Source organism: Heterodontus francisci, chromosome 10 (assembly GCF_036365525.1).
Source record: "Heterodontus francisci isolate sHetFra1 chromosome 10, sHetFra1.hap1, whole genome shotgun sequence".
Lineage (NCBI taxonomy): Eukaryota > Metazoa > Chordata > Chondrichthyes > Heterodontiformes > Heterodontidae > Heterodontus > Heterodontus francisci.
In genome coordinates this window covers 45,535,528-45,561,980 of record NC_090380.1, presented here as the reverse complement: position 1 = coordinate 45,561,980, position 26,453 = coordinate 45,535,528, and the positions used below count along the sequence as shown (strand labels likewise).

At 43.5% G+C, this 26,453-nt stretch overlaps 1 protein-coding gene across 3 annotated transcripts in view; it reads right to left on the bottom strand.

Moving 5' to 3' along the window:
- Nucleotides 1-26,453, bottom strand: part of LOC137374438 (cilia- and flagella-associated protein 47-like) — a 777,638-nt gene that overhangs the window by 296,372 nt on the left and 454,813 nt on the right. For all 3 annotated transcript variants that reach the window (XM_068040550.1, XM_068040552.1, XM_068040551.1), the window contains one exon: nucleotides 10,488-10,696. In XM_068040550.1, the coding sequence (XP_067896651.1) occupies nucleotides 10,488-10,696 (209 nt within the window). The remainder of the gene's footprint in view (nucleotides 1-10,487; nucleotides 10,697-26,453) is intronic.

Sequence of the window (26,453 nt, the reverse complement as noted above, 5' to 3'; positions counted from 1 at the left end):
TGTCTTGGTTCTTTAGGATCCCTGCCCTGCCAGAAGAAGGTGTAGTCTTGCTCTGCTAGAGAGCCACTCGCGGGGAGGCGAGTCCTCTGAAGTGCTGCAATGTCCACATCGAGTCTACTGAGCTCGTTGTTAATGATGGCGGTCTTCCGAGAATCGTTGATTTGTGTAAGGTCTTCCGACAGGCCAGGACACATAGTTCTGACGTTCCAGCTTGCAAAGCGAAGGGCTGGTACCTTCTTTCCTTTTTTCGTGTTGTTTGGTGCGGTGTATCTGTCCACCTTTCGGGCAATGACCCTGAGCTCCAAGCACCCATTGAAGCAGGCAGACTGTGGCGGGACAGAACCATATTGACCGGGGGCTGCCCGGTTTGAGGCGGGCGGTAGCTGTCCAGTGAGGTGCAATGACCTCTCCCACCGACAAAGGCAACCCGTGGCGCCCAGTTTCTACGCCAATTTATCTGGACTTATAACCCGTAACTGCTGCCTTCCGTGTTGTGTCAGCTGGTGCAGGTAATAAGCCATTTCCTCAGTGCCCACCATCGACGTCCGGAAAGCTCATCCACGTCCTTCGGGAGGTGAAGCATCTTTTGGCAGACTTAGAGGTGATTACATTTGCTAAGGGTTTTTTTTTTGCAGTGGTTTAAATAAAGGCATGCAGCATTGCCGACAGTGCGCTGCAGATGCTCTCCGAGCCATCTCCCGTGGGCGCTTTGAAGTTGCGTGGATTTTTTGGGTGTTCAGGGCACCTTTTCTCAAGACTTCTCTCGGGTCCCGCTGCTCCTTCTTCACCTCAATGGACTTACCGCACGCCGTGGCTGCAGACACTCTGGGCGGTGAAGACAGCAGGATCGGAGATTGAAGTATCGGCAGCTGTGCTCATCAGTTTCATCCGGATCAATTTCATTGAGAAAACAAAGAGCAGGTGTGGCTGGGGGAGGGCAGTGGGCCTAGGTAACATACACTAAACTAACTGTTAGCCTTTAGATAGGGCTAAAATGAACTGATTTAAAGAGCCAGGGGAATTTAAACAGTTTAAGAGGGTAGATTGGGGGAGAAAACGTTAGGGATGGGAGCAGATGGCCATGGATAGAGTTGAACAGCAAGGGAGCTTCCTAGGGAGCTTCCAGCCCAGGAGCCATCTAAGGAGCGATATACTAGTATTGGAAGCAGTTTACAGAAGGTTCACTAGGTTGATTCCTGGGATGAAGGAGTTGTCTAATGAAGAAAGATTCAGCAGGTTGGCCCTGAACTCATTAGCGTTTAGAAGGATGAAAGGCGTTCTTATTGAAACATATAACATTCTGAGAGAGCTTGGCAGGGTAGATACTGAGAGGATCTTCCCCCTCGTAGAGGAATCTAGAACAATGGAGTATAGTTTCAGAATAAGGTGTCACCTATTTAAGACAGAGATGAGGAGGAATTTCTTTTGAGTGTCATGAATCTTTGGAATTCTCTACCCTAGAGAGCTGTGGAGGCTGAGTCATTGAACATATTCAATGCTAAAATAGACAGATTCTTGAACTATATGGGGAACAAGCACGAAAATGGAGTTGAGGTCAAGCTCAGATCAGGCATGATCTTATTGAATGGCAGAGCATAATAATAAATAATACTAAAAAATCCTTATTTCTGATAATCAATTTCATTATTTTACATGGAACTGAAGTCAAACTAAAAGGTCATTACTTGCCTGTGTCTGTTTTGTCTTTTAATATAATGCCACATTAGAAAAATTTGCAGGCCAAGGAGAAAGAGCAGAGGACTGGGACTAATTGGATAGCTTTTTCAAAGAGCCAGCACAGACCCGATAGGTCGAATAGCCCCGTTCTGTATGATTCTCTACACATCTGGAAATTCCATCTCATTTATATCAAATTTCTAAATTTTTCCTTGGTATTCTTCCTTTGGAAGGGCATTTTCATTCTCTTAATAATACTTTGAAGAAGTAATCATTCAGAATTTTTAGTCCTTTGTGCTGGTTTTCAGTTCAAACTATTTGCATCTTTTAATATTCTCACATTCCTCCCTCTGCTATTGTAGTGCTGAATGTTTTATTGTTGTTTTACCTCTGCAGCTATGCTTTTTTCTCGATCTCTCAAGATTTCCTCTCATTACCCTTCTAACATGTTTTGTATTTTCCTATATTCATCCAACAAGTCCCTTCTCCTTCCTCCCAGTATGATTTGTAATTATTATTTTTCCTCTTTATTTCACTTTTTAATGTTTCTTAATCCATTTCGGATCACATTTTTAGACTGAACCTGCTGATCTCAGATATGTATTTGTGTTACATGTTGAACATTATTCTTTAAAGATTTTTGTGTTCTACTAAAATGTTGACAAACATCCTTACCCAAACAATTTGTTTCATCAGGTGATGAATGCACTTTTCAGGAGAGTTGGGAAATTCAATCATTTTGGCAGCACAGAAAGGGAGCACTGAGTTAGGGTCCTCCAGTTTTATGGAGTTGCTGGCTGTCCCAAGGTTCAGGGTAGTGGCTTTGCAAACTCCTAGTGAACTCCCTCAGCTTTGCAAATAAAAATGCTTCCATTCCCTAAATGTGCAGATTGTGTGTGACAACATGCAAACAATCCTGCAAGTTCTCACCAAGTATTCATCCTTCTGAATTCTACCTTCTCAAAGCTCTTCAAGGGAGAAAATACTGTCAGTATGGTTTCTGGGTGACAAAGTGTACCTTTGATCCCATGGATAATGAACCCACTTAGAGCTGTGCATAAAGCAGCAGTACAGCACTACATTGTTTCTACCAAAGTGGTCAAGAGCACCATTGCAGTCTTAAAATGAGTGCTTGCACTGCCTTGATAGTTCTTCAGTGGCTCATATGACTTGCATTGTTGTTACTTGCTATGTCTTGCACAGCTTGCCATCCGCAAAGGTCTTGTCTTAGAGATGCCCCTACCTGCTTTGGAGAGCATCAGCATGATCATCTATCACTCCAAGGACTCCTGCAAAGGGCATGAGATCACAACTGATCACTGAAGTCTTCACTTTTTAACACCTTCCACCTTTGTTACCATTGCCTTCTACCTATCTTCAAATAAAGGACTAATCCTTCAATCCAGTACCCATCCTAGAACATGAAATCACATCAGACCTCTTTGAACCTGCATAACAATGCCAATAATAATTACCTAATTGATAAATCAGCATAAAATAAGGACACTTTTCCTGCACGACACCTTGAGTAATAGAGCATGACATAAGGGCACATTCTGTTTTAGTACCACAAAATCCAAAGTGAACAGAAGACAACCTACTCTTTCCTGACATTGTGCTTCCCCTAGGTGGCTGAACATGCCTTGTTTTCTCCCATTCTAAGTGTAACTTAAGGACCAGTATTACCAGAGGTGGCTGTCTTCTACTGTCTGATGAAAAGTTAATTACATTGATTTGGTTCTTCTTTCACAGCAGCTGGCTCTTGGGAAGAAGCTTGTGCCCAGGCAGCTTGTTGATGCCCTGAGAGACAGCAGCCACAGGTTGGTCTGTTCCATCTATCACCATTCCACTGGACTTTGGATCTGTGCCTCCACTTATTAGAGGGCTATCTGGTCTATCCTGAAAGCCTTAACACACAGCAGCCTGAATCTCAGCCACCAGGGTCTGAAACACAGGGTAGTTTCTACTTGTCCCTTACCACCATCAGGGCTGCAGTCTGTATTTTTGTGCAGAAAATGGCATCATTGGTCTCTGGCTGTTTCCATGATGGTTCTACAAATGATAGCTGTAGGCTCAGTTGCCACATATTCTCAGAGATTAACTTTAGGGTCTGCACCAAAGTGTAATATTTCTCAAGCATCCTTAGGCATACTCAACTTTTCAGGTGAACACCCGTGAGTTCTGGGTTCCACACCTCCAAAGTCTTGGGCAGACTTCTCCTCAGCTTGCACTGGGAAAGTGTCATTCCTCACCCACTAAACATTCACTATTCCGCTGTTTTTTTGTGTTTGTTGTCATTATCATCATCATCCTCCTTCCCTTCATCATCTTTATACTCAATGAAACATAAGTTCCATCCCTTCTCCCCATCAACGTCTTCTTCTTCCTCTCTTCCTCATCCTCTGCTCCCTAGATATAGGGTGGTGCAAGGCCACTGAGGGATTTATAGATAAGGATGAGCATTTTAAATTCAAGGCATTGCCAGATCAGGAGCCAATGTAGGTCAGCAAGTACAGAGATGATGGGTAAATGGGACTTGGTGCAAGTTCGAATATGGGCAAGAATTTTGGATGCGCTCAAGTTTATGAAGGATGCAACGTTGGAAGCCAACCAAGTGAGTCAGTGATGAGCAGTATTATGGGTATGGAAGTAGGCAATCTTAGCGATAGAGAAGATATGGGGTCGGAAGCTCAGCGCAGGGTCATAGAGGACACTGAAGTGGTGAACAGCCTGGATCAGCCTCAGACAGTGCGATAGAGTTGATGGATAGGAAATGCAGTCTATGCCAGGGAACCAAGGCAATGGCTTCGGTCTTCCCAATATTTAATTGGAGGCAATTTCTGCTCAGAAAATACTGAATGCCAGACAAGAAGTATGACAAATTAGAGGTAGTGGAGGGGGTCAAAAGAAGTATTGGTGAGGTAGAGCTGAGTGTGGTCAGCGTACATGTGGATTCTAACATCATGTTTTCGGATAATGGTGCCGAGGAACATCAAGTTGATGAGAAATAGGAGGAGGCCAAGGAAATATACTTTGGGATCTCCAGAGGTAGCAGTGAGGGAGCTAGAAGAGATGCCATTGCAAGAGATCCTCTGGCCATGACAGGACAGATAAGAATGGAACCAGGCAAACATGGCTTCTCAAATGCTGCACACTAACTTCCAAGCACCTTTAGCATAATAATCCCATTTTAAAGCATTGCTGGGTACAACTCCAGCCAAATCTATGTAAATTTACCACAACTTACTGCATGGAATTTCAGAACCTCTATCCGCTTCTTCTACATACTTGTTGATTCTCATCTAATAATGATGATAAAGGAAGGGATACATCTGTAGATCAGTGTCCAAAACTGACCTTTCAAAGTCAATCTTAGAAATCAAATGTAAAGAATAACATGAATCCGTATTTGGTTGATTGCTCTATTTCCCAACATTACAAATTCCTTCAAAAGCAACATTTATCTGGAATGTGCAATGTTGTTCATCAGTCACTTTCCACATGTGGCTAATGGGGAATCCAGATGTGGCTCTTTGTACTTTCACTAGTAAATTTAAAAATGAGTAATAGACCTTGTTGTTGGGCATCTTATTTCAATACTCATTTTTATGGCATAAGTATATGTACTTTGTATACATTTGTTGGCAAAATGGTAAGATGAGAAGTAGAGTGTGTCTCTACTCTCGAATGCGTATGCGCTTTACTTTCTCAGTTACATCTTATTGATTATCAGCTAAAAAGGTGTCTAACATGGGTGAAAATTCTGGATTTCAGCACTATTGAAATACGATTCACTTAGTAGTTATTAATCTTGTGTAATTGCCATTGATTCCTGTTAATGCTTCTCTCTCTGATAACCTGCAGTAGAATGCATAATTAACCAATTAACCAACTTTGGTAATAGGTTTTCCTGGCCTATGAATGCCATAAATAGGTATTTTTATTTTTATATTTAGTGCAATGTGGTCCAATACATTAATCACTATCCACATGTATGTCTATGCTTTACTTCCTTGGATACTGCTTATTGATTATCAGCTAAAAAGGTGTGTAACATGGTGAAAATGCCAGATTTCTGCACTATGGAAACAACAATGACATTGTGTGTAGCTATCATTGTCGTCAGCTCAACCAATCAGAATAATTGTTACAGGTCAGTATAAGAAAGCATGTCAAACGAATAAAGAACTACAATAGGGAACATTATGGCAAAAAGTGAGCTGCATCCAACCATGGTCAAGATGGAGAGCAGGGGTAGGTCTGGCACGTCTTGTTGTGCAAATCGATATTGTTGGCAATCATTCTGCTGCAGCTAAAATGCTACTTGCAACTGCTGGACAAAAATCTAGACACTGCAGTAAGCTAACCTCTGTCTGATAAATACAAACCAGAATTTCAAACTTTGGTAAAAGATAGACTGCAAGTTTCACACACTGAATGGTTTAAACATACTAATGAAGTATGTTTACCTGCATTGTGTGAAGTGTTTTCTATTAAAATTAGTGCATGCAGCTAAAACAATTTTGCCTGTGGGCAGTCAGTGACATCTACTGTTTTAGTGCACCATACATGGTTAAAAAATCCTCTTTCAAAATGTCTCAGCATCTCCTCAACCTGCTCCCAAAGCAAGGGCTCCTTGTACAACAGCATCATCTTGATATCTGATGGCAGAGTGGAAAATTAAAACTGCATGTGGCAGATTTGGACAGCAGACCATGGACAATATGCGATTACAGTCTGCCTCTCAAGTTATCCATTAATTGGAATGTAAGGTGCAATGCAGCAGCTCAGAAAGTTCTGGCCTCAGACTCAAACTACGACATTTGTTGGTAGATAACTACTCAGTAAATTTGGCTGACAGCTATGTGTATTTGGAGTAATTACAGGAAAAGGACCCATTTCCTACAGTACAACAGTGACTACACTTCAAGGGCTGAATTTTACCAGCCCTTCAACACTACGGATTGCAGCGCGGGAGCCGGTAAAATACTGCGGGGAGAGGCCCACCGTGACCCACGATATTGAGAAGGGCCCGCCGCAAATTACCGGCGACGGGGGTACCTCGGTGCGGGCCCCCCGCCACAAGGTGGCAGCACCCTAATTACAATATGTTAAACGGTACTTACCTTTGCAGATTATGCAGCCCGCCACCTCTCCATGGACACTTCCGGATTTTTCACTGAACGAGCAGCCTTCACATACTGTCCTGTTCACGATTTGAAAAGCAGGCAGGTCCTCAGAGGCAGAAGGTTTCACGACAGAAGGTAAATTTCTTTTCAGGGGTCTCACTCTGCATTCTAAAGGGAGGAGGGAGGGGGATTACACGGGTCTCACTCTGCATACTGGAAGGGAGGAGGGGGGATACACAGGGGTATCACTCTGCATTCTTAAAGGGAGGAGGGAGAGGGAGTACAGGGGTCTCACTCTGCATACTAGAAGGGACGAGAGAAGGGGGATATTCAGGGGTATCACTCTGCATACTGGAAGGGAGAAAGGAGAGGGTCCAGGATCATTGGAGGGAAAGCTCTGCAGGCCTGAAGGGAGGTACTGTGCACCTTCTCTCCGTAAACAGTGTACACTCTGCGTTGGTTTGTGTTTGTGAAGGAGCAATGGCACTCTAGTCACCCTGTGTGTGGGGAGGGTGCCAGAAAGGGTAGGAGCGTTAAGGTTTTATGGATGGTGGGGGAAATCGATTCAGCTGGTAGGATCTTGATGTGGTCATGCTGTGCCACTCAGTGTTGGCCAAGATGGGCAATGCCATGGCACACCACATAGTTGATCCATGAAAGCATCTGATGGACCTGTCTACACCAATCCCTGCCCTGTTAGGAACCTTCGAATACATGGAAGGTTTAACATTATTTATCACATGGAAATAGGTATGGCTCATCCTACATTGTGTGATCCTATGCTCCTGAGGATCCATATGCTCCAGAGCCAATATCAACAGGAAGGGGTGATCCACGTAGAGGCCCCCGGTCGTGAGCAGCAGCCCCCTAGGGGAGCTCGCCATTTTGATTGCCGTGCATCTACAGGCCCCACATGACATGCCATCAGATGTCAGAGTACCAGTGTCAGAGGATGATGACATGTCTCTGTGCCCTGCTCAATGATGACCTGCAGCCCATGGGCTTCGGTGGACATCCTATGCCTTTGTTCCTCACGGTGGCAGCGGTTCTCAAGCTTGATGCCTCTGCAGCTTTTCAGGGGCACACCAGAGACCTCTGTGGGGTCACACAGTCAGCAGCGCACCGCTGCATCAGGGAGGTCACCGATGCCCTGCACTGGACAGCCAGTGATTACGTCCACTTCAGGATGGATTCTCACAGCCAGGCCCAGAGGGCCATCGGTTCCGGCACCATTACCAGAGAACCATAGGTTGTAATGTTCATAGACTGAACTCATGTGGCCATCAGGCCTCCCGCCAGGCTACCACCTGCCGACGTCACCATTAAAGGAATCCTCTCAATTTAGGTGAGGCTGGTATGTGATCACCACAGATGCTTCATGCAAATCTGTGACTGCTTCTCAGGCAGCTGTCATAACACCTGGGACTTGCACCAACTGCTCACTGAACTACCTCAGCTGGAGGGGTGGCTTCTTGGAGATAAGGGCTATCCTTTGCAGACATGGCTCCCAAAACCCATGAGAGACCCACCACTGCTGAAGAGGAGAGATACAATGTCAGCCACTGAGCTACAAGACCCACCATTGAGCAGGAGATCGTCATGCTGAAAGAGCACTTCCAATGCCTGGATGGATAGGGTGATGCCCTGTACTACGGGCTGAAAAGGCTAGCTCCTTTCTTTGCTGCTGTGCACAACTACACACCCAATAGGGGCCAGGCCTGGCATGATGAGGAGAGACGTCAACAGGGTTCCTCCTTAGACTATGAGGATGCTGAAGGCCTACAACATGAAAGATGCATGGGAGGACAGATGGCATCCAGGCTCTGCATGCAGGGCTAGCAGTGAGCTAGGGATGTACGGCAGTGGCTTTTCAGACAAAGGCTGTCTGCTCCATAGGAACCAACATGAGCACTGCAAGCCACACATCACCCTCGCTCACCTGCTGTGCACCAGTCCACATCTGCAGCATCCCTGTGTAAACCATTAGAGGCAGCAGCTGACTGAGCCAATGTCCATGTCACTGCACCTGTGGAGACGCTCATGAGTAATGGTGGCATGGCAATGATGTTATTGCATACATTGGCTCTCCTGAAGGGCCAACAGTGCAAAGGGATGTGACATTGGCACTACATTCTGGCACACATCATTTACACAGAGAAAAGGACACACATGTTGGTGAGGAACATTTAGTGAAAGACGTATTTACATTGTTGTGACACCTGTGCATTCCCATTTATGTCAGTGTGTTGTCTGTAAACTTCTGTAATACCTTTTATGGTATATTTAAGTATCACGTCCTGGAATGATGCAAAATTAAGATTATTCACCCAGGTGCGGCATGCCAATAAGAAGGAATGTTACACTTGAGTGGGAGAAGAGGATTGCAACTTCACAGGACATTAGGACACAGCTGGGTAAGTATGTGGCAGCAAAGCAGAAAGTGCTGGGGTAACTCAGTGGGTCAGACAGCATCTGTGGAGAGAGAAGCAGAGTTAACTTTCAGGTCTGTGAATTTGGATAAGTTAACTCTGCTTCTCCCTCCACAGATGCTGCCTGACTTGCTGGATTTCTGCAGCACTTTCTGCTTTGCTGCCAGATTGCCAGCAGCCCCACTCTTCAGCAGTCAGGTAAGTATTTTTTGACAGCTGTCAGGAAGTAGGTGCTGAGGCGCTTAAAATAGGGCCCCGGGACCTGCTGCACAACTGTCAAAAGGTCTCTCACTACGCCAAATGTCCCACCTCTCCCCACATAATATGGGGAGGGCAGCTCAGCGCTATGATGCTAATAAGCTTCTTTGCATAATATCGTGGGGGCTCTGTGCCGGTCGCTGAATGTGGGCACCCCGCTAAGTTTAAAGGGTGCTGCCGTGCAGCGCAGTGACGCCCAAATAAAATTCAGCCCCAAGTGTTCTTCAGTGGCTGTAAAGCATGTTGGTATGTGCTGAGGTTATGAGAAACACTATCTTTTTTACACTTTCTTTTCCCCATGAGTTTAAACAGTTGCAGAGTGGGAACCTACTGATGTTGAAATTTTTACCCAGTAAGTGGGCAAATTGGGATTTTGTTTTTGCTAAAATTATCAACAGGACAAATTTCAAGACTCTTCTATTCAGAATGTACACCATTCTTAACTCATTTTAGAGACTTCTAAGACTTCACCTTAATTTCAAAAACAATAAATGAATCTGGCAGAAATGAAATAAAAAAAATCCCATAAAATCTTTCCCACAGGCAAGGACTGGAACTTTGGAATAGGTAATCAGACTTGTACTGAAAAGTGTGCAAGAACTGAGAAGATATTTGTCGCACAATGCCGGTTCAGAAAATTCACACTTAAAATGTACACTTCCAATTAAATCAAATAAATAGTTTTAGTAATTAGAATATAACGTGATAACAGTATGAACTATTTAATGGAAATTCGATTTTTTTTTTGTCTGATTAAACAGGCGAGTCTTCCAGATATGCCCACAATATGGTTTACCTATTTCTGCTATGCTCAAACTAAACTATTACTTGATTAGAAGGTAGTGAGCTGAAATGGTAAATCTCTATTACAGGAATTCTACTTTTGAATGTATTTGCTATTGGAGAATGAATACATTAGTTTCTGCAGTGAGGAAGTAAAACAGCTGAGTGATGTTGAATTTTGGTAAATCTAGCCTACATTTTCAACACTTACCACAGGAATATTTTTGATGGCAGATTGGTGAGTGGAAGCAGCAATTTCCAACTCAGTCTCAAAGTTGTCTTCAGGATTTACCACACATGTAATGTTATACAAACGTATATCACATGAGGACCGTAACAGAATCTGACAAGGGTATCGACCTGGCCCTTTTGAAATAAATTTCATTGGCATGATGGTTGAATCTTCTTTATCTAGATTTGCTAAAAACAAAAGCGAAAATATTAATTTTCCATATTGCAAGGCTACTTAACATCAGAATACTAGACTTATGGCAATTCTCACAAATTATATTTTATCACAAACTTCATCTTAAGTCCTGTATATCCCATTTAAAAACATTTTGTTTCTGCAGTCCATTTTCTTAAATTAACTGGAGTCTGCCTGAGAATAAATGTAGACATGAAACTAATAGCAAAGAAAGTCCCAGTGTTACAGCGTACACTACACCAAAACTGCTTTAAATTTAATTCTAAGGTGATATGTGATTGTATTCTTGCAAGAAGGGGCCAGAGCGTATTGCAAGGTATTTTAACCTTTGTATAACAACAAGTAATTTTATAGGGTTTTTGATCTAGGAAAATATCACAAGGTGGTTCAGAGGAGTGCTTTGAAATACCAAGCCACATAAGGAGATATTAAGACAGATGACCAAAGGCTTGGTCAAACAGGTAAGTCTTCAGGTGTGTCTTAAAGGAGCAGAGAAAGATGGAGAAGCGGAAAGGTCTCGGGAGGGAATTCTAGAATTTAGGATTGAGACAGCTGAAGGCACAATGATGGAGTGATTAAAATTGGGGAGCGCAAGAGGCTAGAATTGGAACAGCACAGAGGGTTGTAGGGCTGGAGGAGGTTATAGTGATAGGAAGGGGTGAGGCCTCTTATCTCCCCTCTGGTTCTTTTGTCAATTATCTTAAATCTGCAAGCTTTGGTTACCAACCCACCTACCATCCTTAATCTGTCAAAAGTCCTTATAATTTCGAACATCTCGAGCACATCTCCACTTCACCTTCTCTACTCTGAAGATAACAGCTTCCTTTTTATATATATATATATATCCAGGTTGAGAGAGCAGTTAATAAAGTATACAGTATCCTAGGCTTTATTAATAGGGGCATAGAGAACAAGAGCAAGAAGGTTATGTTGAACTTACATGAGACACTAGTTCAGCCTCAGCTGAAGTACTGCATCCAGTTCTGGGTGCTGCACTTTAGGGAAGATGTGAAAGCATTGGAGAGAGTGCAGAAAAGATTCACGAGAATGGTTCCAGGGATGAGGAACTTCAGTTATGAAGATAGATTGGAGAAGTTGGGACTGTTTTCCTTGAAGAGAAGGCTGAGAGGTGATTTGATAGAGGTATTCAAAATAATGAGGGGTCTAGACAGAGTAGAAAGGGAGAAACTGTTCCCACTCGTGAAAGGATCGAGAATGAAAGGGCACAATTTTAAAGTAATTGGCAAAAGAAGCAAAAGCGACATGATGAAAAACATTTTCACACAGCGAATGGCTAAGGTCTGGAATGCACTACCTGAAAGTGTAGTGCAGGCAAATTCAATGGAGGCATTCAGAAGAGAATTAGACTGTTATCTAAAAAGGAAGAATGCGCAGGGTTGCAGGGAGAAGGCAGGGAATGGCACAAGATGAATTGCTCATTTGGAGAGCCAGTGTAGACATGATGGGCTGAAAGGCCTCCTTCTGTGCTGTAATAATTGTGTGATTCTGTGAAAACCCTGGTACCATTCTGCACTCTCTCTCAGACCTTGATATCCTTCCTAAAGTATGATGCCCAGAAATGGATACATAGAACATAGAACAGTGCAGCACAGTACAGGCCCTTCGGCCCACGATGTTGTGCCGAACCTTTAACCTACTCTAAGATCAAACTACCTACATACGCTTCATTCTACTATCATCCATGTACCTATCCAAGAGTCGCTTAAATGTCCCTAATGTATCTGCTTCTACTACCACCGCTGGCAGTGCATTCCACGCACCCACCACTCTTTGTGTAAAGAACCTACCTCTGACATCTCCCCGAAACCTTCCTCCAATCACCTTAAAATTATGCCCCCTGGTGATAGCCCTTTCCGCCCTGGGAAAAAGTCTCTGGCTATCCACTCTATCTATGCCTCTCATCATCTTGTACCCCTCTATCAAGTCACCTCTCATCCTTCTTCGTTCCAATGAGAAAAGCCCTAGCACCCTCAACCTTTCTTCGTAAGACATGCCCTCCAGTCCAGGCAGCATCCTGGTAAATCTCCTCTGCACCCTCTCTAAAGCTTCCACATCCTTCCTATAATGAGGCAACCAGAACTGAACACAATATTCCAAGTGTGGTCTAACCAGGGCTTTATAGAGATTAGATTAGATTAGATTAGAGATACAGCACTGAAACAGGCCCTTCAGCCCACCGAGTCTGTGCCGAACATCAACCACCCATTTATACTAATCCTACACTAATCCCATATTCCTACCAAACATCCCCACCTGTCCCTATATTTCCCTACCACCTACCTATACGAGTGACAATTTATAATGGCCAATTTACCTATCAACCTGCAAGTCTTTTTGGCTTGTGGGAGGAAACCGGAGCACCTGGAGAAAACCCACGCAGACACAGGGAGAACTTGCAAACTCCACACAGGCAGTACCCGGAATCGAACCCGGGTCCCTGGAGCTGTGAGGCTGCGGTGCTAACCACTGCGCCACTGTGCCGCCCTACTGCAGCATAACCTCGCGGCTCTTAAACTCAATCCCCCTGTTAATGAAAGCCAACACACCATACACCTTCTTAACAACCCTATCAACTTGGGTGGCAACTTTGAGCAATCTATGGACATGGACCCCAAGATCCCTCTGTTCCTCCACACTACCAAGAATCCTGTCTTTAAGCCTGTATTCCACATTCAAATTCGACCTTCCAAAATGAATCACTTCACACTTTTCCAGGTTGAACTCCATCTGCCACTTCTCAGCCCAGCTCTGCATCCTGTCAATGTCCCGTTGCGACCTACAACAGCCTTCCACACTATCCACAACTCCAGCAACCTTCGTGTCATCGGCAAACTTACTAACCCAGCCTTCCACTTCCTCATCCAAGTCATTTATAAAAATCACAAAGAGCAGAGGTCCCAGAACAGATCCCTGCGGAACACCGAGCTCCAGGCTGAATACTTTCCATCTACAACCACCCTCTGTCTTCTATGGGCCAGCCAATTCTGTATCCAGACAGCCAACTTTCCCTGTATCCCATGCCTCCTTACTTTCTGAATGAGCCTACCATGGGGAACCTTATCAAACGCCTTGCTAAAATCCATATACACCACATCCACTGCTCTTCCTTCATCAATGTGTTTTGTCACATCTTCAAAGAAGATGTGGCATGACCTCCCCCTCACAAAGCCATGCTGACTAACTCTAATCAAACTATGCTTTTCCAAATAATCATAAATCCTGTCTCACAGAATCCTCTCCAATACTTCAGCTGAAGTTTAAGCACGGATTTATAAAGGTTTAACATAATTTCCTTAGTTTTATACTCTATTCGTCTGTTTATAAAGCCAAGGAATCCATTTCCTTAATAGTTTTATTACCTTGCACTGCCACCTTCAAAAATTTGTGTCTGTGAACTCCTAGGTCTCTCTACCCCAACACTCCCTTTAAAATTATACCATTTAGTTTATATTGTCGCTACTCATTCTTCCTCGTAAATGCATCATGCCACACTTCCCTGCATTAAATTTCATCAGCCATGTGTCTCCCCATTTCACCAGTTCTCTTGTAATCTGATAGTATGGGCTGGATTTTAACACTCGAAAATGGGTGGATTGGGATGAGTCAAAGGTTAAAATTTTAAAAATCTCAAACCCGACCCCCCTAATGGGGGCAGTACAAGGAACGGACAGGATTGCGATTTAAATATTTTAATGAGGATCGCAGCCTCTGATTTAACATGTTTTACAGGTTTAACTGTGATCTGTGGTTTCCCACGCCTCAGGATTCCTGACAGCTGAAGGAAGGTGAAAACAGACAAGGGGAGATGGTGGCAAGAGTGCTAATGTCACTGAACTAGTAATCCAGAACCCCAGGCTAATACTTTGGGGATGTGGCTTCAAATCCCACCACAGCAGCTGGTGTTAAATTCAAGTAATTAATTAAAAATCTGGACTTGAAAGCTAGTCTCAGTAATGGTGATTGTCTGGTTCACTAATGCCCTTTAGGGAAGGATCGGCTGCTACTCAGTTCAAGGGCAATTAGGGATGAGCAATAAATGTTGGCCTTGCCAGTGACACCCCACATCCCATGAAAGAATTTTTAAAAAAACACAGCTTTGGGGAGAAGCTAAGTGCCTTTACAGCACATCTTGTGGGCCAGGTAGAGCAGTAGTGCTTCCTCCCACCTCCCATCAGACCCCTATTTCCCATATAAAGACCCCAGAGTCCAAAATTGGACTGCTACTGGAGTTGGGGATCAGACCTACCTGGTCCTGCAGCCTGCTTCAAAAGTCCCCCCCACAAAACCGGAAGCTTTCAGCCACCTAGGGCCTAAGCTCTGGAATTCCTTTCCACTTTACCTCTCTATCTTGCTGTAAGATGCTCCTCAAAACCAACCTCTTTGACCAACCTCTTTTGTTCATCTGTCCTAACATCTCTCTATTTGGCTTGGTGTTACATTTGTTTGATATTCGCTCCTTTGTAATGCCTTGAGACTTTTTATGGCATTAAAGGTGTTATATAAATATAAGTTATTGTTATTATGCACAGGGAATAGACCAGCCAAGAGACCAACTAAGATCTGGCTTGATATGAACTTCTTCATTATATTCACAAAAGATCAACTAAATCAAGTATTAGTGAAAATACAACCAACTAGCAATTGCTTTAGATTTAAGATTTAAGTGCAAAGCGAAAAGCAATGTTTTAGTAAAAAAATGGATTTCTGTTCTTAGCGATAATGGAATCCAGCAAAACAGACTGATTTTATCTGCGCCTTTCCAGTGGGAAAAAAGTCTCAAGAATGTTTACTGCACTTTACTTATTTCACTGCACTGGGCACTCATTTTCCAACAGCATCTAGTGCAGAATTAAAGCTCAACATTTGCAGAGCCATATATTTTGCAAAGTAATAGACTGTGAGAAGTTAATACCATTTTGTTCCACAGAACAAAACACTTGCACTGTATTGCATTTGCCTTGGCGGTTGAGCTGATTCCATTTTAGCTGAATGTGTTGCCCTTGGTTTAAGCAAAGACTCAGATGTGTTTATAAAATTATGCACAAATAAATATAAACCGATAGAATAGTGCTATTCACACTCATTATGAAATAGCAAGTTAAATAGTAATAGATTCTGAAATGTGCCATGTTACATTTGAGTGACTGTTGAGTCTAAAATGAACATAGTCTTTTTTTTAATCCTTTCATGGGATGTAAGCGTCAATGGCTAGGCCAGGAATTGTTGCTCATCCCCAATTGCCCTTGAGAAGGTGGCGGTGAGCTGCCTTCTTGAACCACTGCAGTCCTTGAGGTGTAGGTACACCTACAGTGCTGTTAGGAAGGGAGTTCCATGATTTTGACCCAGCGACAGTGAAGGAACGGCGATATAGTTCCAAGTCAGGATGATGTGTGACTAGGAGGGGAACTTGCAGATGGTGGAGTTCCCACATGACCGCTGCCCTTGTCCTTCTAAGTGGTAGAGATCGCAGATTTGAAAGGTTCTGTCAAAGGAGCCTTGGTGAGTTGCTGCAGTGCATCTTGTAGATTGAACACACTGCTGCCACTGTGCATCAGTGGTGCAGGGAGTGAATATTTAAGATGGTGCATGGAGTGCTGATCAATTGGATTGCTTTGTCCCGGATGGTTTAGTTTAGTTTAGTTTAGTTTAGAGATACAGCACTGAAACAGGCCCTTCGGCCCACCGAGTCTGTGCCGACCATCAACCACCCATTATATACTAATCCTACACTAATTCCATATTCCCACCACATCCCCACCTGTCCCTATATTTCCCTACCAATACTAATGGCAATTGCTAATGGCCAATTTACCCATCAACCTGCAAGTCTTTGGCATGTGGGAGGAAACCGGAGCACCCGGAGGAAACCCATGCAGACACAGGGAGAACTTGCAAACTCCACACAGGCAGTACCCAGAATTGAACCCGGGTCGCTGGAGCTGTGAGGCTGCGGTGCTAACCACTGCGCCACTGTGCCGCCCCTTGAGCTTCTTGACTGTTGTCGGAACTGCACTCATCAAGGCAAGTGGAGAGTATTCCATCATACTCCTGACTTGTGCCTTGTAGATGCCAGACAAGCTTTGGGGAGTCAGAAGGTGAGTTACTCACCACAGAATTCCCAGTCTCTGACCTGCTCTTGTAGCTAAAGTATTTATATGGATCATTCAGTTAAGTTTCTGGTCAACGGTAATCCCCAGGATGTTGATAGTGCGGGATTCAGCGTTATAATGCCATTGAATGTCAAGGGGAGATGGTTAGATTCTTTCTTGTTGGATATTGTCATTGCCTGTCACTTGTGTAGCATGAGTGTTACTTGCCATTTATCAGCCCAAGCCTGAATGTTGTCCAGGTCTTGCTGCATAAGGACACAGACTGCTTCAGTTTCTGGAAAGTCATGAATGGTACTGAACATTGTGCAATCCTCAGCGAACATCCCCACTTCTGATCTTATGATGGAGGGATCGTCATTGATGAAGCAGCTGAAGATGGTTGGGCCCAGCACACAACCCTGAGCAACTCCTGGAGCGATGTCCTGGGACTGAGATGTTTGGCCTCCAACAACCACAACCATCTTCCTTTGTACTATGTATGACTCCAACCAGTGGAGAGATTTCCTCTTGAGTCCCATTGATTCTAGTTTTGCTAGGGCTCCTTTATGCTACACTCAGTCAAATGCTGCCTTGATGTCAAGGGCAATCACTTCCACCTCACTTCTTGAATTCAGTTCTTTTCTCCATATTTGGACCAAGGCTGTAATGAAGTCTGGAGCCAATTGGCCCTGGTGGAACCCAAACTAAGCGACAGTGAGAAGGTTATTGTTGTGTAAGTGCCGCTTGATAGAACTGTCGACAACTCCCTCCATCAATTTGGTGATGAACGAGAGTCGACTAATGGGGTGGTAATTGGCCGGACTGAATTTGTCCTGATTTTTGTGGACAGGACATACCCGTCAATTTTCCACATTGTCAGGTAAATGTCAGTATTGTAGCTGTACTGGAACAGCTTGGCTTGGGGTGTGGCTAGTTCTGGAGCTCAAGTCTTCAATACTACTGCCAGGATGTTGTCAGGGCCCATAGCCTTTGCAGTATCCAGTACCTTCAGTTGTTTCTTGATATCATGCAGAGTGTATCGAATTGGCTGAAGACTGGCCTTTGTGATGCTGGAGACCTCAGGAGGAGGCCCAGATGGATCATCCACTCAGCACTTCTGGCTGAAGATGGATGAAAATGCTTCAGCCTTGTCTTTTGCACTGATGTGCTGGGCTCCTCCATCATTGAGGATGCGGGTGTTTGTGGAGCCACCTCCTGCATAGTTGTTTAATTGTCCATCAGCATTCATGATTGGATGTGGCAGGACTGCAGAGCTTAGATCTGATCCATTGGTTGTGGGATTGCGTAGCTCTGTCTATCGCATGCTGCTTCCTCTGTTTAGCATGCAAACAGTCCTCTGTTGTAGCTTCACCAGGTTGGCATCTCATTTTTAGATATGCGTGGTGCTGCTCCTGGCATGCTCTCCTGCACTCCTCATTGAACCAGGCTTGGTCCCCCAGCTTGATGCTAATTGTAGAGCCAGGCCATGAGGTAATAGATTGTGGCTGAATACAATTCTACTGCTGCTGATGGTCCACAGCACCTCATGGATGCCCAGTTTTGAGTTGCTAGATCTGTTCTGGATCTATCCCATTTAGCACAGTAGTACTATCACACAACATGATGGACGATATCCTCAGTGTGAAATCAGGTCTTTGTCTTCACAAGGACTGTGCAATGGTCACTCCTACTGGTACTGGCATGGACAGATACATCTATGACAGGTAGATTGGTGAGGACGAGGTCAAGCAGGTTTTAACCTCTTATTGGTTCCCTCACCACCTGCCGCAGGCCCAGTCTGGCAGATATGTCCTTCAGGACTCAGCCAGCTTGGTCAGTAGTGGTGTTATCGAGTCATTCTTGGTGATGGGCATTGAAGTCCCCCACCCAGAGTACATTTTTCCAAGTGGTGTTCAACATGGAGGAGTACTGATTCATCAGTGGAGGGAGGGTGGTAGGTGGTAATCAGCAGGAGGTTTCCTTGCTCATGTTTGATCTCATGCCATGAGACGTCATGGGGTCCTGAGTCAATGTTGAGAACTCCCAGGGCAACTCCCTCCTGACTGTATGCCACTGTGCCACAACCACTGGTGGGTCTGTCCTTCCGGTGGGACAGGACATACCCAGAGATAGTAACAGAGGTGTCTGGGATATTGGCTGTAAGGTATGATTCAGTAAGTATGACTATGTCAGGCTGTTGCTTGACTAGTCTGTGTGACAGCTCTCCCAACTTTGGCACCAGTCCTTAGATTTTCATGAGAACGTTGCAGTGCTGACAGGGCAGAATGTACTTTTATTGTTTCTGGTGCCTAGGTCAATGCCGGGTGGTCCCGTCCGGTTTTATTCTTCTTCAACTTTTCCGTAGCGATTTGGTACAACTGAGTGGCTTGCTAGGCCATTTCAGAGGGCAGTTCAGAATCAACCACATTGCTGTGGGACTGGAGTCCCATATAGGCCAGACTGGGTAAGGACATCAGTTTTCCTTCCCTAAAGGACATTAGTGAACTAGATGGGTTTTTAAGACAATCTGGTAGTTTTATAGGAGTTTCACTAGCGTTTAATTCCAGATATATTAATTCATTGAATTTAAATTCCACCAGCTGCCACGGTGGGATTTGAACTCATGTCCCCAGAGCATTAGCTGGGGCCACTGGATTACGGGTCCGGTAACCTTACCACCATGCCACCATCCCCTTACCATCCCATACCTCAAGATTTACTAAAAATAAATGTGTTGTTATCAGATGTAACTGAGTGGAACTTTTCTGCCAAATACAGCATGTGCATATTAATTAGGTTTCTCAAAGCAGCTATTAATATTCCTCAGCATTCCTGTTTTCATTTTAACTGTAGTACATGCTGTGCTTCACATTAAACTAGGCCAAACTGTTAAAGACTACATTAATACATTGTGCAGTCTGCTATGTTATATACTGATCCTTTGAATTGGGAGTTCTATGGATATTGGGAAATTATTATTTTTAAGACACCACATAATGTCTGTTAAGGAAATTATTGCAAATTTGAGTAAGACCCTTAAGCCATAAGTGGCTCATTTATGATCTTTTGCACAAGTAAAATCTCTATAATCCACCATTAATAGTGAAATATTTTGTTTCATATTGTTGTTTTTTTAAACAACTTGCATTTATATAGCACTTCAAACATCACAAGGTACTTAAAGTAGTTGTACATTTTATAATGCGTCTTATATTAAATTTTGAAACAAAATTTACCTTTGAATGATGTACAACATCACATTTCATGGGCTGAATCTTCAGGGCCCGCTGGGGGCAGGAAAGGAGGAGAATGGGGCCTGCTGGCATACCAGTTTCACGATGCCATTCCCAACGCCGGCCATTTTAGCAGTGGTGAGATCAGGACCTCCAGAGCTACCTGCCCCCTCATGATGGGTAGCTGATTATGTTCATTAAGAGCCTTATTAAGTGCAATTAAAGGAGACCGATTGAAATTTTCCAGTCAGCCTCCAGTTTCCTGCACCAGCAGCGGCCAGTTTAGATACCTGGAGGTGGGCACCTGGCAGCAAGCTGGGGGAGGGGCAGTGATCCAAGTAGGCCTGGAGGCCCTCCCTGCCTGCCTGCATGCAAGAACAGCCACATGCCGCTCTGTAGAGGGGATTCCCTCACCACAGTGGTGGCCAGGCTGCAAGAACCATTTTTAATTAAGGTTTTTAAAAAGTTGGTGAGATGGTGCCTCCATGTTGAAGTGCTCTCTCTTTACTTACCTTCCATCACAACCTGCTGCTCCTTTTAAGCTGGAAGGGCTCTGATTGATCCTCCAACTTCAATAGCCCACCCACTATCCTTAATATTACAGAGAATCTGTCTTCATGCCAATTAAGGGAATGCCTCCGTGAAAGTCCCAGTTAGTGACAGCTCCCCACACCCCGGGGGTGGGTTCGGGACCTGGAAACGGTACTGACTTCTGTTTCTTGCCCCCGTAGGGAAAATCAAGCCACACGTTTCTTACTTTTCATGGCAAAAATTGCTGTGATCTTTTCCAGCTAAAATATCTCCACACATTTCCTAAACATTGCTGACTTCCTCCTATAGCAACAATGCTTGTGGAAGAAAAGCTATAGTTTAAAGGCTTTGAGCAGGAGTAGGCCATTCAGCCCCTTGAGCTTGCTCCACCATTCAACAAGATTATGGCTGATCAGATTTTAACCTCGACTCCACATTCCCGCCTACCCCCGATAACCTTTCACCCCCTTGCTTATCAAGGTCTAGGCTAATGTTACTGAAGTATTTTTGTTGAACCATTTATCAAAATTTAAAATGCCAGCAGTAATGTAGACAAGCATCTCTTTCCTCAACTAAAAGGTTGATTTAAACATTCCAGAAAAAAGAACTTGCATTAGTGCAGCACCTTTCATATCATCTCAGCCAATAAATTAAACGTTGAAGAGTTGTAAGCAGTGTTCTGTAGGCAAACACAGGAGTCAAATCACACAAAGCAAGATCCAACAAACAGAAATGAGATAAATGACCAAATAATATCTTCGGAGGTGTTGGTTGATAAACGTCAACCAGTGCAACAGGAGAACTCCCTTGATCAACTTTGAATAGCACAAGTAGATCTTTTACATCCACCTGAACAGAAAGACGGAGACCGCAGTTTAACAGTTCATCTGAAAGATGGCACTTTTGACAATGCAGCACTCCTCCAATATTCCACATATATCCTTAAGTTCTGTAGTGCAGCTTTAATTGATGGCTTTCTGACTCAAAGGTAATAGTGGGGCAAGCTGGCACTATGCAAGTTTTTACCAGCTTTCTGCATGTAGATTGAATCAATTTTGAGTTGTTCTACTTACTCTGATTTTTATAGATAAACAAATGATTATAGCTCAAATAATTTTAAAACTTACTGGAATAAATTTAACTTTTCACCACTTGGGTGATAATCTAGTGAAGTGCTTTGCCCGCCCATTATAGAACCATCTGATTTTGAATAAAACCTAGATGGGTTCTACAACAGGTGGGCAATCTGCAGTATCAGATTACCATCCATGCGGTGAAGACGTAAATTTACCCCTGTATTATTTTATATATACTGATAAATGTCCCATGATGTTGCTTACAGTTTCTCATTGAAAATGTTGCTTTATAAATATTGACAATGTTACAATTGACTGCAGCATTAAGTTGTTTATGGAGCAGTTGGCAATTATTTCAGCAGATCCAGTGAAGGGGAGGACAATTTACTAATTTACTGAGGGAGATAAGTGATGGCACATTATTTATGAAGCTAGCATCCGGAGAAGCAAGGAGGATAATATTAAAGCGTAATTTAACTTTAACCACCCGGCGGGAAACCCACAGGATTGGATCGACCGCCCATTTTACCCACTGCACAATTTTACTTTCCATGAAAAGTAAAATAGGTGGGGTGTAAAATGGATGGCCAATCTAGCCTAGCCAATCATTTTCCTGGTGCTATGCTACAAATTGCCAGGTGTGTTGAATTCAATTTCACAACTTTCCATGGCATGTTTTCAACTCGAGACCTCTGAGTTTCTACTCCAGTGTCATAATGATTTCACTACTGTACCCAATTTTACCAAATACATGAGCAGAAGGCCAAATAAAAGTTTATGTATCCATAAGTTAAAGCTTTAAAAAGGGAAGTACTTACCCTTAAGTGGAGAAGAAAAACAAGTTGGGACAGAAATTTCAAAACCTCACTACATTGCCATCTACTGGCAGTCTAGGAAATGTTTATTTTTAGATAGGGTTTTCCCATTATAGATATTTATGGGCTGAGTTTCAATTTTAAATGTTGGCATACACACAAAATGTAAGGTCTTCTGGATAGAAGTGCCTGCCATATACACAACTTTTAGTATAATACGTAATGGTTTACTTTGTTTGCATGCATTCGTCATACTGCCGCGCTGCCTCACAAACCACTGACCACCTCCAGGCGCTTACCGATTGTCTCTCGAGACAAGGAGGCCAAAGAGAGAGATTCGTCATACTAACAAGGGGTAATGCTAAAAAGTCAGAATCTCACAGTGACTTACTTATCATGTTAAACAAGCCTATAATTTTCTTGATGTAATTTGTGTTATATTAATTGTTGGCCACTAGAGGGCGATACAAGGCAATTTCCTGTTTTTTTTAATTAATTCATGGGATATGAGCATCACTAGCAAGGCCAGTTTTAATTGGCCACCCCTAATTGCCCTTGAAAAGGTGGTGGTAAGCTGTTTCTTGAACTTCTGCAGACCCTGTGGTGAACAATCATGGAGGGAGTTCCAGGATTTTGACTGATTGACAATGAAGGAACGGTGATATATTTCCAAGTCAGGAATGGTGTGACTTGGCGGGTAACTTACAGATGATGGTGCTCCCTTGCAGCTGCTGCCCTTGTTCTTCTAAGTGGTACAGATTGCGGGTTTGGGAGTTGCTGTTGAAGAAGCCTCGATGATTTGCTGCATCGCATCTTGTAGCTGGTATACACTCTAGCAATGGTGCACTGATGGTGGAGGGAATGAATATTTAAGGTGTTGGATGGGATGCCAATCAAGTAAGCTGCTTTGTCCTGGATGGTGCCAAGCTTCTCAAATGCTGGAGCTACAATCCAGGCAAGTGGAGAGTTCCCATCATACTCCAGACTTGTCCTTGTAGATGGTGGAAAGGCTTTGGCAGTCAGGAGGTGAGTTACTCACCGCAGAATTCCCAATTTCTGACCTGCTCTTGTAGCCACAGTATTTATATGGCTGATCCAGATAAGTTTCTAGTCAATGGTAACCCACAGGACGTTGATGTTGGGGGATTCTGTAATGGTAATGCTGTTGAATGTCAAGGGGTGGATGCTCATTCCTGGCATTTGTGTGGTGTGAATGTTACTTGTCGCTTATCAGCCCAAGCTTGAATGTTGTCCAGATCTTGCTGCATTCATTATCTGAGGAGTTGAGAATGGCACTGAACACTATAATCAGTAGTGAACATCCCTTTCTGACCTTATGATGGAGGGAAGGTCGTTGATGAAGTAGCTGAAAATGGTTGGGCCTAAGACACTACCCTGAGGAACTCCTGCAGCGATGTCCTGAGATGATTGGCCTCCAACAACCACAACCATCCTCCTTTATGCTAAGTATGACTCCAACCAGTGGAGGTTTTCCCACTGATTTCAACTGACTTTAGTTTTACTAGAGCTTTTTGATGCCACACTCTGTCAAATGCTGCCTTGATGTCAAGGGCAGTCACTCTCAACTCATCTCACTTGCATATCCATTGAGATTCTTGATGCATTGGTGTGCAGACAATGGACCAGTTTAGCAAATGTCATCAACAGTAGCTTCAAATGAGCTTTAAAGTTCAATGCAGTGGTGAATAATTACAACAGGCAGGCTGTCCCTGTACTGGGTATTGTCTGCAGTTCTTTTGTCAGTACACTGCATAACACCATGATGTTTCCCTACTGAATTGTAGCAAAGGCAGATCTGTTCCAATATGCCAAAGCAGTTGTACCTGGGTCATTGAATAAAATAACTGGAACTGCCTGCAGGTGCACGCTTGGAGTCTGTTGTGCCAGTGAACCTGTCTCTCCTACCACCTCGTACATTCTTCTTCTTCCTCCAAATCCAACACAACTTTAGTAGGTTCAATGAAATGACCATGGTCGGGAACATTTGCAGCGGCAAACAGGAGACCTCTGTAATGCATAAAGAGGTTCAATTACCTGACAAGGACATCCAAGTTGGAGGCTCTATACCAAACATATTTTCTTTTATTCATTCTCAGGATGCAGGCAACACTGGCAAGTACAGCATTTATTGTCTTTGAGAAGATGGTGGTGAGCTTTTTGTAAACTGCTACAATTCATGTGGTGAAGTGCCTTAGTTAGGAGTTCCAGGATTTTGATCCAGTAACAATGAAGGAATGGCAAAATATTTCCAAGGCAGGATGCTATGGGACTTGGAAGTACTGGTGTTTCTATGCATCTACCAGGTTTGTCCTTCTAGGTAGTGTAGGTTGCGGGTTTGGAAGATGCTTCAAAAGAAGCCGTGGTAAGTTACTGCAGTGTGTCCTAGTGGATAGTACACACTGCAGCCACAGCACACCAGTTTTGAAGAGATTGAATGTTTAAGGGGGTTGATCTGTGCCAGTAAAGTGCTGATGATATTTAAGGCTGCCGATCAATCAGACTGCTTTATCCTGGATAGTGTTGAGCTTCTAGATGTTGCAACTACAGCCATCCAGGTAATGGAATCACAGAGACAAGTCTGCAATAGATGTTCAAGTACTATTCTCTGGCATGTAACATTGAGAAAGAATTTCACAACTGAATCCCTCCAAATTACACTCCCTCAAAAGTATGCAGGTTTTTCGTTCTATCACCGACCATTTCTGGTGTGGAGGATAAGCATCCACACAAAATGATTGAGCCTGTATTCGAAATGCTTTGTAATTCTATTATATATATTAGTGTGTGGAAATCCCAGAAGGAGGGGTAAAGGGAATGGAGAATATTTAAAGAAACATTTAATGAAATACAGAGCCAGTATATACCGCTGAGAGAAAAAAGCTTCACTTCACAGAAAAAACAGCCATGGACAACTGAAGAGATTAGGGATAGCATAAAACTAAAAGGGCTTACAAAAATGCAAAACGCAGCACAGATCCGGCCGAATGGGATTGATACAAAGACCAGCAAAGGCTCACAAAGCAGCTTATAAGAGCTACTAAAAGGGATTATGAAAGGAAACTTGCAAGGGACATCAAAATCAATAAGAAGAAATTTTATCGTCACATAAAGGGAAAGCGGGTGGTCAAGAGCAATGTAGGCCCACTAAAAGCTGAAACTGGAGATATTGTCATTGATAATGGGGAAATGGCAGACATGTTGAACAATTACTTTGCCTCAGTATTTACAGTTGAAAAGGAGGATAACTTGCCAGAAGTCCCGAAAAAATTAATAGCCAATAGGGGACAGGGACTTAATACAATTAATGTAAGTAAAACATCAGTAACAAGGAAATTAATGGAACTAAAGAGTGAGAAATCTCCAGGACCTGACGGTTTCCATCCGAGGGTGTTAAAGGAAGTAGGGGAGCACATGGTAGATGCCCTAACTATAGTCTTTCAGAGTTCCCTAGATTCAGGAGTGGTCCCTCTGGATTGGAAAGTTGCACATGTCACTCCACTTTTTAAGAAGGGTGAAAGGGAGAACCAAGGAAATTACAGACCAGTTAGCCTGACATCTGTGGTGGGGAAGTTGCTGGAGTCTATAATCAAGGATAGGGTGACTGAACACCTAGAAAAATTTCAGTTAATCAGGGACAGCCAGTATGGATTCATGACGGGAAGGTCATGCCTGACAAATCTCATTGAATTTTTTGAAGAGGTGACTAAGGTAGTGGACAGGGGAATGTCTATGGATGTTATTTATATGGACTTCCAGAAGGCATTTGATAAAGTCCCACATAAGAGACTGTTAACTAAGGTAGAAGCCAATGGATTTGAGGGCAAATTATTGACATGGTTAGGTAGTTAGTTGACTGGTAGGTGACAGAGAATGGGGATAATGGGTAAGTACTCTAATATGGAGGATGTGACTAGTGGTGTCCCACAGGGATCTCTGTTGGGGCCTCAATCATTCACATTATTCA